Source organism: Sminthopsis crassicaudata, chromosome 3 (assembly GCF_048593235.1).
Source record: "Sminthopsis crassicaudata isolate SCR6 chromosome 3, ASM4859323v1, whole genome shotgun sequence".
Lineage (NCBI taxonomy): Eukaryota > Metazoa > Chordata > Mammalia > Dasyuromorphia > Dasyuridae > Sminthopsis > Sminthopsis crassicaudata.
Window position 1 is genome coordinate 299160578 of NC_133619.1, and position 12310 is coordinate 299172887.

General features: G+C 33.3%; 1 protein-coding gene across 6 annotated transcripts in view; it reads left to right on the plus strand.

The window, feature by feature from the left end:
- RPS6KA3 (ribosomal protein S6 kinase A3) overlaps positions 1–11847 on the plus strand; it is a 91164-nt gene extending 79317 nt beyond the window's left edge. For all 6 annotated transcript variants that reach the window (XM_074300937.1, XM_074300938.1, XM_074300939.1 and 3 more), the window contains 6 exons: positions 1136–1294; positions 3211–3372; positions 4843–4919; positions 6524–6641; positions 9370–9510; positions 11506–11847. In XM_074300937.1, coding sequence (XP_074157038.1) covers positions 1136–1294; positions 3211–3372; positions 4843–4919; positions 6524–6641; positions 9370–9510; positions 11506–11628 — 780 coding nt within the window. In that variant the 3' untranslated portion in view covers positions 11629–11847. The remainder of the gene's footprint in view (positions 1–1135; positions 1295–3210; positions 3373–4842; positions 4920–6523; positions 6642–9369; positions 9511–11505) is intronic.
- The last annotated feature ends 463 nt before the right edge of the window (positions 11848–12310 follow it).

Here is a 12310-nt window from a genome sequence, read left to right on the forward strand (position 1 = left end):
AAATAGCTGTATCATAATGACTTAGAGAGATTTGGGTTTGTTGTGGAGGTGGGATTTTTTTGTTTGTTTGTTTTTCATAAATTCAGTATTAGTGACTCATGTGCAAAATGAAGAAGGCAATTATCCTGCTATCCTCTGCTCTGGTCAGACAATTGAAAAACACATTTTCAGTTGTGGATGCCACATTTTAGGAAGGACATTGACAAGCTGGACAGAGTCCAGAGGAAGGCAGCCACATTTGTTAAAGGCTCAAGATTCAGTTTAGCAAACTTATACTGGTCCTTATTTATTTGCCAGAAATTAGTAATACAAATAGAAAATGGAATTAAGCTCTCTTCTTTTGGAGGAAAACAACATATACACAGATAAATGTATTCAAACTAGTTTATCGAAGAGAGAGGAAAACAGCAACACTTAGTGAGCCTAGGAAAGTTATCCTGTGGAAAGTGGTGTCTGAGTAGTGCTTTGAGGAAATCTAGGGGTTCTACAAAGCAGAAGTGATACAAGAGAGCCTTGAACACCTGGGATTCTTATGTTCAAATCTAGAAGCAGGAGGCAGAATGTTACTGATAGGGTAGTATGGCCAGAATATAGAATCTGTGAGAAGTCTCAAATCAAAAGCCAAATGGCCATTTGTCGATGTTGTTGTACAGAGGATTGTTTTTCATGTATGAGTTGTACTACTCATACATACAGGGGCTGCTGAAGGCCCCTTCCAATTCTTATTTTCTAACAGTTTAAAGTAATTTTAGTCAAAGAATACTTACTTGTCCACAGAACAGATTGTAATTCAAGACTTAAGATCATGTTTTTACTCACTTTATTTGTGGCAGAAGTTTATTATTGCCACTTTTCCCCCTGACTCCACCATGCAGATTGAAATAACTCGGGTAGGAACCAGGAATTTTGTATTCTATAATATAGCTCCATATCTGCAATTACAGGAGTTTTGAGAAAGTCGAGTAAAACCCTGCCATCAACAGTAGATGAAAAAGAGCACCAAAGAGAAGAGCCCAACATAGGAGGAGTCTGGTAGATCAGAGCTGATCTAGAATGGACCTGCTTTTATTTTTCTCAGACAGGAGGAGTCTCAAGTAACATTGTGAAAATTAATTGTAATACTTGTGTTTTGTAGGTCTATGATGATGGAAAATATGTCTATGTAGTAACAGAACTTATGAAAGGAGGTGAACTGCTGGATAAAATTCTTAGACAGAAATTTTTCTCTGAACGAGAAGCCAGTGCTGTCCTATTTACAATAACCAAAACTGTAGAATATCTTCATGCACAAGGGGTAAGTATTTTAAGCATTGTATGTGTGTTTCTAATATCTGCATTCTTTATTGACTTTGTTTTACTATTTAAGTTTAGAATTAAGAAGATAAAACTATTCTGTGATTGTAAAGAGACTATATAAACTCTGCTACTCACCTGATTGTCCTACTCTTTTTCTTGTATATGTCATTAATCTGAAAGCAATAAACAAACTAATATTGAATCATCATTTCGGTTTTGAAACCCAAGACTACAATACAGTGTATTCCTTTTCTTTTAAACAAGCAAAGGAATTTCACACTAAATTTTAAGAGTTGAACACGCTACAAAGTAAAATAGTAGCTATTTTTGCTATTTTTTTAAAAATATACTAAGGATGGAGTGGATTTTTTTTCTTTTGAATTAGATTGAGAATATGGAAAACATTTAATATAATCCTTAAAGAATTGTGTATTTTTTTTTAACAAAATTAAAAGGGAAGTGCTGGCCTTTTTAAATTTTTAGTTTTTCTAGATCATTTTATGCTAAGAGAAAAAAAATCTTTCATCTATAAGGAAAAAATATTTTATCAATATTAGAGAAATAAAAGTCCAAAACATCTTTTACTTAGTGTTTAGGGTGGCTTGGTTTTTTTCGTTGTTTTGATTAGGGGTCTTGGGGGGGGTTGGGTTTTGATTTTATTTTGTTTGGCTTTTTTTTTTTAACATCACGTCCCAATAAAACCTTCCTTTGAAAATAAAGTACAGCCAAATTACCCATGCATTTGTTTTGTATATAAAAAGCTATAATAATTTTTTAAAAGTAGGAAAAGCAAATAGGAAAGGGTTTGAATGTTTGTCCTTAGACTTATAATAATAATAATTCAGTTAAAAGTGTGAGACTACCTAGAGGCATAATATAATAGGCTCTTAATTAATGAATGTTGAATATATGACCAGTGCAAGATCAGTAATATCATTTGTTTAGCCCTGGTGATTAAATAGGTATCTCTTTAATATGCAAAAATAAGTACCACCAACCAAAACTCATTTCACTTTTAACTTTTTCTGAAAATGTGTGCCTTACTCCAAACCTGTTCTTTACCAATCTATGCAAAAGAACAGAAAACATTAAGCGCTGAATAGAGTTCTGAAATCAGTTGATAAACATTTTATTAAGTGTTTTTTGTTATTTGTCAGACACTGTGCTAAGTATTATGGGTACAAAGAAATTGGTAATAAAATACAATCCCTGTTCTCAAGGAGTTTGGTCTGATGAAGAAGACATTACAAAAATAAGTACAAAAAGATATATACAGGCAGGATTCTTGGAAGATGGCAAGAGTAGATCAGTAAATTTCTAGTTTTCCAGATTTCTTCCACAAACAGAACACATTTGTGCCACAGGGCATATATAAACTGGTGAAACACAAAAAAGACTTGGAATAGAACAGGGGTCCTGTTTCTCTTTTAACTTTAGGTGCAATTATTTTGTTTATTTAAAAGTGTTCCAATTTTTTGGTAATCATAATTGTCCATTTAATCTTTTAAAATATTCTCTCAATCCCTTTACTTAAGAAATCTTACCCTTCCTTTAGTTACCTTCTTCAAATCTACATTTAAAAAAAAATTATATAACTTTTTTCTATTTGATCATATATTTATTGTGAAGCTTATTATGGCATATAATTCATGTTCCTGTTTAACACCTAATTTCTGACAAAATTTCCTTGCAAGTTTTATTAAATAGAGAGTTCTTAATCCAGTAGTAGATATCCTGGAGTTTATCAGACACCAGGCTGTAGGGTTCAGTGGCTTATGGTCTTCCTTAACTACTATGCTCCATTTAATTAACAAATCTTTTTTTTTTAATCACTCCCTTTAATTTCCTTTTTGTTTGCAAATTAATTTATAAAATAATAATGAAAACTTTAAATTTGATTTGTATTTCAATTAGGTGGTTCACAGAGACCTGAAACCTAGCAACATTCTTTATGTAGATGAATCGGGTAACCCAGAATCTATTCGAATTTGTGATTTTGGCTTTGCGAAACAGCTAAGGGCAGAAAATGGTCTTCTGATGACTCCATGTTATACTGCAAATTTTGTTGCTCCAGAGGTGATTATGATATTTATTAATGCCTTATATAATTTAAATTTAACAAAGATTTTTCAGTATTTGTTGCAAAAAGAGTCTGTAAAGTTCTTGAATTGTGAGGGTCTGGTCATCTGCTCAATTATAATCCTTCTCTGGGAGGAGATCTGTAAAATCTTTTCCTCTGTGCACAGGTTTCTTGGGAGCTCTGAATCTCCTCCAGCTCTTGTCCTTCCCCAAATCAGACTGGTCTCCTTTCAGCCTGCCTGGCGTGGCAACTCTTTCCTAGAGTCGATTTTCTCAGGCCCAATGCTGCCCTTCTTTTATCCTTCCAGAGAATGGGCGTGTAAGAACTCAATGGGGCATGGGGAAATACTTCCACCAATGAACTTGCTCCTCTTAGAATTCCTAAGGTGTAAACTCTTTTTAAAGGCCAGAACCAAAGATCTGAGCCAGAGAACTGTCAAGTCAACCTGAGTTCTCACCTTGTAAACCTAACATCTCCCCCTTTCTTTTGATTTAGAACATAGGATGGTCATGACCTTGAAAGATAAATCCATCAATATGGGAGGCATTACACATAATTACATAGATTACGTAAACACATAGTAACATAATAACATAATACATGCTAGAAGTATGTAACAAATAACATGATCAAATAATCATAAATTGAGAATTTATAAATGTCCATAAGTCCATTGTCCATTAGTTTCATCTTGTGTTAGGAAATCCAATGATTCCTGCTGGTTTTAAAGAGTTCTTTAACAGTCTTCTTATTAACCATGCTCTTTCAGTGTCAGATGTTTCTTAGATTTTCTCCTTTGTTTTGTCCAGACAACCTGAGTTCTCACCTTGTAAACCTAACAAGAGTCCTCTTTTTTTTTTTTTTTTTAGTAATATAACTAGAATATTTTAATGAATAATTTAATTAGAATGACATCCCTTTCTCTTTTGTTTTTAGAAATATAGTGAATCATGGTCTCCCTTCCAATTGTATCACATCTCTAGCCTTGAGTTTTGTATTTCTTTTTAGTAATACTTTTCTGACTTTCTATATCACTCTCCCTTTCTTCAAAACCCAACCCTAAATTCACACCTTCTAGAATATCTTCCATTTACAAACATTAGCTAAATTTTAATTATCTATATCTCCAAGAAAGAAGAAAGCCTCTGGGAGAAAGAAGATTGTCATTCATATATATGTATCTGTATACATATATTCACTCCTCAGTTTCCATAGCACTTGCTATTTTGATCTCTACTGTATACAGTGAAACTTAGTGTTGAATATTACAATCAAAATTACTTTAAATCAAACCTTCTAATACTAGTGAAAGACCACACTAATCCATGACAAATAGCTTGATTAGTCATATCAGGTGTTTTTTCTGTGTAGCTTTCTTTCAGCATGCAAATCTAATTTTAACAAAAATATATTATCTAAATCTAATAGAGTTTTCCAGTTTATTGATATTATCTTTGTTTTTACAGGTTTTAAAAAGACAGGGATATGATGCTGCTTGTGATATATGGAGCCTTGGTGTTCTGCTTTATACAATGCTTACTGGGTGAGTTCCTGTGTCTGTCATAAATGTTTCTTTGCCTTTTGTGCTTTCTATGCATTGTAAGTTTGATATAAGCCTTTTTATTTTGACCTTGGATTTTTTCTTCCTCTGGAAGAATTAATTATGTAATGAAATCTATCAGATCTAAAGCTTTTTTGGTACCACATCTGTTATCAAGTTATCATTGATCATTTTTCTATGGAATGACTTATTGTCTTATGCTAATTTCCCTTATGTTAATTATAAAAATATACTGCATGTTGGATCTTCCTTAAATAAACTTTTTGAGTTTGGTATTTTAAAAATATACTATTTCAGTATTTTAATCTACAATGTTTTTCATATCCAAAAAGTAGGCTTTTTTTTTTTTTTTTTTTTTTTTGCAAATGTCTAAAAGTCCTTGAATTGATCATGTCACATCATTTATTTATGACAAGACTGAGAAAATTTGGAATAGATTTTTTTTTTAATGTTAATTTCTATTCCCAATTTTGTCAGGTAATGTTGTATAATACAAATAATATTGAATTTGGAGCCAGATGACATGGAGTCAAGGCTTTATTAGTTATTGATTATATAAGTCTTTGGGGCAAATCACTTTGCTTCTCTATACCTTGGAGTCTTACCTGTTAAATGAAAAGTTAGATAAAATCATCTAAGATCTAATGCTGTGATTCTCTTATTACCAAGGATATTCTGCTAAATGTCCCAGATGCTAGTTACACTGTAAACTGGTTTTACATTGTGAAGACAGCCACCTAGCTTCACTTTTATATACTAATTAATGGTAACAAGCTTCATATCCCATCAACACTACCATCTAGCCAATTGGGTACAGTTTTTAAAGCATTTTTTTGTTTATTGAGCAGTTAGCAATGAAGATATCTTTGAAAATTCAAGAATGGTAAACTTAATCGAAGTACCTTTATAAGTTTTTTATTAATGTAAAAAAAAAATAAAAGTTTATTTTTATTGAAAGATAATTAACTTTCTTTTCAACTTAATCTTTACTTCTTACTTATGAAGCTTAAGTTTTAGGTCAGTGATTAGAATTGCAGGAACCTCAGAGAACACAAGTCTAAATCTCTCATTTTTCAAGTGAGAAAATTGAGTCACAGAGAGATTAGGTAATTTTTTCCCAAGTCACACATGTAGAAGTATATATAGTTGTTCAATGATTTTTCAGTCACATCCAACTCTTTTCATCACGCCACTTAAGGTTTTCTTGGCAAAGATGCTAAAGTAGTTTGCCATTTCCTTCTCCAATTTGTTTTACAAATAAGAAAACTGAGAGAGAGTTAAATGACTTGCCCACAGTGACAGCTAGTTAAGTATTTAAGGTCAGATTTAAATTCAGGGAGATGAGTCTTCTGAGTTCTGGCATGATCCTCTTATTACTCCATCTAGCTACCAACAGACACACAGATCCATGTATACATTTGAGAGGAGAGAAGTATTTTAGTTAGAAAGACAAAGGTGCTGCCCGTAATTCTCATTTGAGTAATTTCCAACGTTGATTATATTGGTGCAGTACAAAAAAAAAATTACATTTACAAGCAAACCACATTTTAAAAATGTTGTCGCATTTCAATTTTATTGTAAATTAGCTACACTCCATTTGCAAATGGTCCTGATGATACACCAGAAGAGATACTGGCACGAATAGGCAGTGGAAAGTTCTCACTCAGTGGTGGTTACTGGAATTCCGTTTCAGACACAGCAAAGGTAATTTTATATTTATATAATTTTACATGTTATATGTTTATATAAACATATGAAAAGAACGTCAAGAATGTAGTTAGATTCTTGAAGTCCAACTTCTACCACCACTCCTCCCCCATCATAGAACTCTATTCAACTTTCTCTATCAAAGGTTGCTAGTGGCCTTCACATGCAATGGAATTTTTTTATCTTAATCTTACTAAAGTGTTTAATGCTGTTGATAACCTATTTCTGAATTTTCTTTCTTTACTTGATTTCTGGAGGAACTATACATTCCTGGTTCTTCTCTTTTAATGTTTCCATGTCCATTGAGAAGATCATTCGAAGTTTTGTCCTTGACTCACTTCTATCATTGCTACTCCTCCATTTCAGTTTTAAATTCCTGTAGCTATCTCCTCTACACAAGTGACTAAAAAGCCTTTTGTCCCATCATCTCTATTCTGAAATCCATCTTTATCTCATGGAGGGCTTTAAAAGATGCCAGACTTAGGATTTATACCAACCTATTTGATCTTCTATCCTATTCACATAATTTGATCCTGTTTCATATATCAACCTGATTTCTTGATTTTTCTTCCTAAAAACAGTAAGATCCCTGATAATTCCCTGAGTTAAGTATTATTGAAAACAGTCACTATTTTACCAGCAATACCCAATTTAGAATTCTCCTTTTTGAGGAATTCATCTTTTTGATATTTGGCTTTTTGGTCCATAATCTTTGTAGTATTAAGTTCCATTGTTCCATTAGAGTCTATAGCATGGATAATTTGTCTTCAAATTAATCATTAAATCTCCTAAATACCCAACATCACCACTTATGAAAGGGCATTGCCATTACAACCAATTTAACAAAGAAGGTGTATGAAGATACTGTATTACTACTAAACTGTCATAATTTTATGTTGATGTTTTCCAAGCAACCAAAACTAAGGCTTAAGTTCTACTGGCTTCTTAGGTTTACTCCAAGCATACCACACCTGAATAGTCATCAAAACAACCCTTCCCCTCAGACTTTCAATGTTTTCTCTCTTTTCACACAGTGATCCCCCTAATTCAGGGCTTCTCATTTCTCACTTGGCATTGTTATAACATTATCCTAATTTTATTCCATCCTTAAGAATCTTACCACCCAGTCCTACACACTGCTGCCAAAATAATTTTAACATAGACACAGCCATTTGACTCCCCATCTCAATTCTAGTGACCTCCTCTAGAATAAAATATAAACTCCTCCTTACAAAGCCCTGAAGGCCCTGGACCTCTCATTCCAGCTTCATTAGTCATTTCTACCCCTTCACTTTCTGAACCATTCTACCATGGCATCTTCTCTCAATCTCTCTCTCTCTCTGACACTCAGTCTCCCATTTATGTGCCTTTAGATTAGCCATTTCCACACCTGGAAAGCACTTTAATTAATTCTATATCTGCTACATTGTATATAAGTCCTTGATTTTTTTCCTCCTTACACATATGGATTATTGCACTCTTTGTACGGTAGTTTCAGATTCTGGCATAGAGTAGGTTCTTAATTAGTACTTGTTGATTGAATCTTGTTTAGAAATTATAAGTGTACACTAAAGAATGACAGCTATAAAATATATCCAGATCTTTGCCCGATTTCACAAACATTTCCTGTTTGCAACTCTGTTGTTATCCTTATATTATTGCCATCCTTTGCCTACTTTGCTGTTGTTAATGTTGGCAAATGAAGCTAATTACATAATGGTGCACATTTCTTTAGAAAATTTCATCTTACCTAATATTAACTAGGAATCACTGTTTCTTTTATTTCTCTCTAATTGATACTCTATCCCACTCCCCAAAGTGACTATTCTACTCTTTGTCTTTTCTCTTCATCCCTCCTATCTTATCTCTGTCCCCAGTTATCTATAGAGGACTGTCCTCATACTTAACCAACAAAATAGAAGTCATTCATCATGAATTCTATCTTCTCTTCTCTATGTGTTGAACCCCTTGATATTTAGTATTTGTTCCTTTGCTCTAATCTCTGACAAACAAGGCCAGCATTTACACATTTTCCTTTGGTCCTATCACTCAAAAGATTACTAATACAATCATCCCCTTTCTGTCTTGCTACTTTTCAATCAAAAGTATTATAGAATTTGAGAGTACAAGGTACTTCCATAGAAGTCAAATCTGACTCATTCATGAAAGTAATTCCCTCTATCACCCAAATATATTCAACAATCTTTTCCTGTCTCCTGATTCTTTTTTATTCTTGTGGTTTAAATCTCCTTATCCTTCTGAAGTGCTTGGCAAACTAACCTGCTCCTTTCTCCTTCTTTTCTTAAACTTCTAGAAAAGTTGACTACAAAGATTGTCTTCTCTTCCTTTCTTCTCATGTATCATCTTTAACCTAACTTTTCTGATCTCACCATTCAACTGAAACTGCTCTTCCCAGTTACTGATGATCTTTCAACGAATACAAATAATGAGTTTTTTTAATCCCAATCTTTTTTTTTTTTTTTAACCTTTATTTTAAATGAGATAGTACTGACCACCTTACTCCTTTGATACTTTCTCCTCTCTGGATTTATGGAGGACTTATTACTCTGTTTTTCTTTTATCTGACTGTTTCTTGTCAATCTCCTTCAGGTAATCATCTCTGTTACATCCCCTAACCATATATGTGTTCCCCAAGGTTCTGTCCTGGACCCTTCTTTTTTAAATTCTTAAAAGACATTTAAATTTTCCCTTATTATGATTACAGGATCTTGTTTCAAAGATGCTTCATGTAGATCCACATCAAAGATTAACTGCTGCCCTTGTACTTAGACATCCTTGGATAGTTCACTGGGACCAGTTGCCCCAATACCAGCTAAACAGACAAGATGCTCCACATCTAGTAAAGGTAAATTTGCTATTATAATTAACTATTATTTAGACTTGGTCCAGGAGACACTGGTGACAAAATAAAGATTTCTAGAGATTCTTGCTATTCTCTTTCCACTCTTCTATAGTATCTGCCCTCTGTTGAAGAATTCTGGTGGGAGCTGTCTTGATAAATTATAATGAATGGATAAGGATAAAGAGAAATCAGTAGAAGCATTTAACTTAAAAAATTTAATTCAGAAGCAGGTCATAAAGAATCAAAGGCAAGCAGAACAATTTTGAAGTCACATTTATTATTTATTGTAAAAGAAAAGTAAGCTGAATATAATAGATTGTTTCTTGTACAAGCCTCTTTCTATGAATTTGGAACTATCTTTTATATGTAGATGTTTTTTAAGCTCAGAATTTTTAAAAATTCACAAAAACCCCAAAAAGGGAAACTTACTTCTGAACCGTTATAAATCCTGTGTAGCTATATTTTAATTTTAACATAAGTCATGGATATTTTTGAAATTCCTAATGCTTCTTGTACTTAAATCTAAGTCTTGTGAAATGAAATAGTCCTAGCTCTAGTTTTATAAATTAATTAAATTTGAATTTAATATGTCATATTTAAGCTTTTCTCAGTGGATAGTTACTTTTTTAAAAAAGCAGTTTATGGTTGATTTACTAGTTATAGTAAATGAAAGAACGCAAGATTGCTTAATTTGGTAAGCTTGCTCTTTCGGAGCAAAATCATTAACTTTACTCTTGGCAACTACTAGGATCCTACCTAGTTCCTCCATCTACCTATTCAGATATCTAAAGTGCACTATTCAGTGCAAGGCTCTCTGAAGAAACCTTAATTTTCTTCACATAACAGTAGTGTGATATAGGTTCTCCCCTAAAAAAAAAAAAAAGCCACAAAGTACTGCTGCTTCTCAAATTATGTCATTGTAGAGCATGCTCTTAATTTAGAAAAAAAATTTAATAGTATTTTACTTTTCCAAATATACACAAAGAGTTTTCAACATTTATCTTTGCAAAACCTTGTGTTCCAAATTTTTCTCCCTCTCTCCCTTTCCACTCCCCCCATCCCCAAAACAGCAAGCAATCCAATGTAAATTAAACTTGTGCATTTCTTCTAAACATATTTTCATATTCATCATGCTACACAAGAAAAATCAGATCAAAGGGAAAGAACTACAAGGGGAAAAAAAAGCAAACAAATAACAATAAAATGAAAATACTGTATGCTTCACTCCATATTCAGTTTCCATAGTTCTCTCTCTGGATGCAGATAACTCTTTCCCTCACAAGTCTATTGGAATACCTTGAATCACTTCACTGTTAAAAAGAACCAAGTCCATCACAGTTGATCATCACATATTTTTGTTATTGCATACAATCTTCTCTTGGTTTTACTTACTTCACTTAACATCAGTTCATGTAAGTCTCTCCAGGCCGCTCTGAAATCAGCTGCCTTCTCATTTCTTACATAATAATAATATTCCTTAACATTCACATACCATAATTTCTTCAGCCATTCTCCAGCTAATGGGCATCCACTTAATTTCCTGTTCCTTGCCACAACAAAAAGGCATGCCCTTAATTAATTTTTTTGCTGAGGCAGTTGGGGGTAAGTGACTTGCCCAGAGTCACACAGCTAGGAAGTGTTAAGTGTCTGAGACCAGATTTGAACTCAGGTCCTCCCGACATCAAGGCTGATGCTCTATCCACTGCTCCACCTAGCCGCCCCACCTTAATTAATTTTTAACAGGAATCAGGATTGTTCAATATGACTGCAACAAGATAACTCCTAATATCAGGCAAAATCTGTGCTCCATTTCCCACTCTAAACTTTATCCTTCATTGTATTTGTTTTAGTCAAAAGATTTTAGCCTTGTGGTTTATTTTAGTCATACACCTAATGTAATTCAACTAAATGTAACATGTGAAAAGATTTGATTATATCACATTTGGTTTACAACTGATTGTTCTGCAATTCATATATTGATTTTTTTAACATCTTTAGGGTGCCATGGCAGCTACATACTCTGCTTTAAATCGCAACCAGTCACCAGTTTTGGAACCAGTAGGCCGTTCTACACTTGCTCAGCGGAGAGGTATTAAAAAAATTACCTCAACAGCCCTCTGAAGTGACCTCAACCATTTATTTGGTATCATGGTAGAAGATGATAGCACAAATCATGGCAACAGGTAGCACATACCTGAGAGATACCTGCAAGCACACACTGTCCCAGCTGGTACCCATAATGCTGCTGCTCCTGCTGCTCCTGCTTTCATCTGTTCTCGCTTTAAATGATTGTTGGCAAGTTAGACTTTCCTGGAGCTTCAGATGGATTAAAAAATAAAATAATGAAGATATGTTCACTGAATCAACCAGAAGAATCATGAACACCACCTCTGTCATTAAACAAATGTATACACACATATGTTCATATGTGTGTGGAGGTATGTGTGTGTGTGTATGTGTATACACACACACACACATACCTCCACACACACACATATATATATACATATATATATACATATATATATATATATACATACACTGAATAATAAAGTACTCTACCATATAGCATTATTTTTATAGGGAATATTTCTTGTCCCCAAAAATATTCTTTGTTACTTATAAGGATGGACAATTTCTGTTAAGCACTTAACTTAAACAATCCGTTTATATTAGCACTGTATCCTTTGTGCCATCCAACATTTTGTATGTTTTTGTAAACAATTCATACACAGTACATTTCTGTACTGCTTTCTTTAATGTATACATGCCTTGTTTAACTTGGACCTTATTATGAATCAAT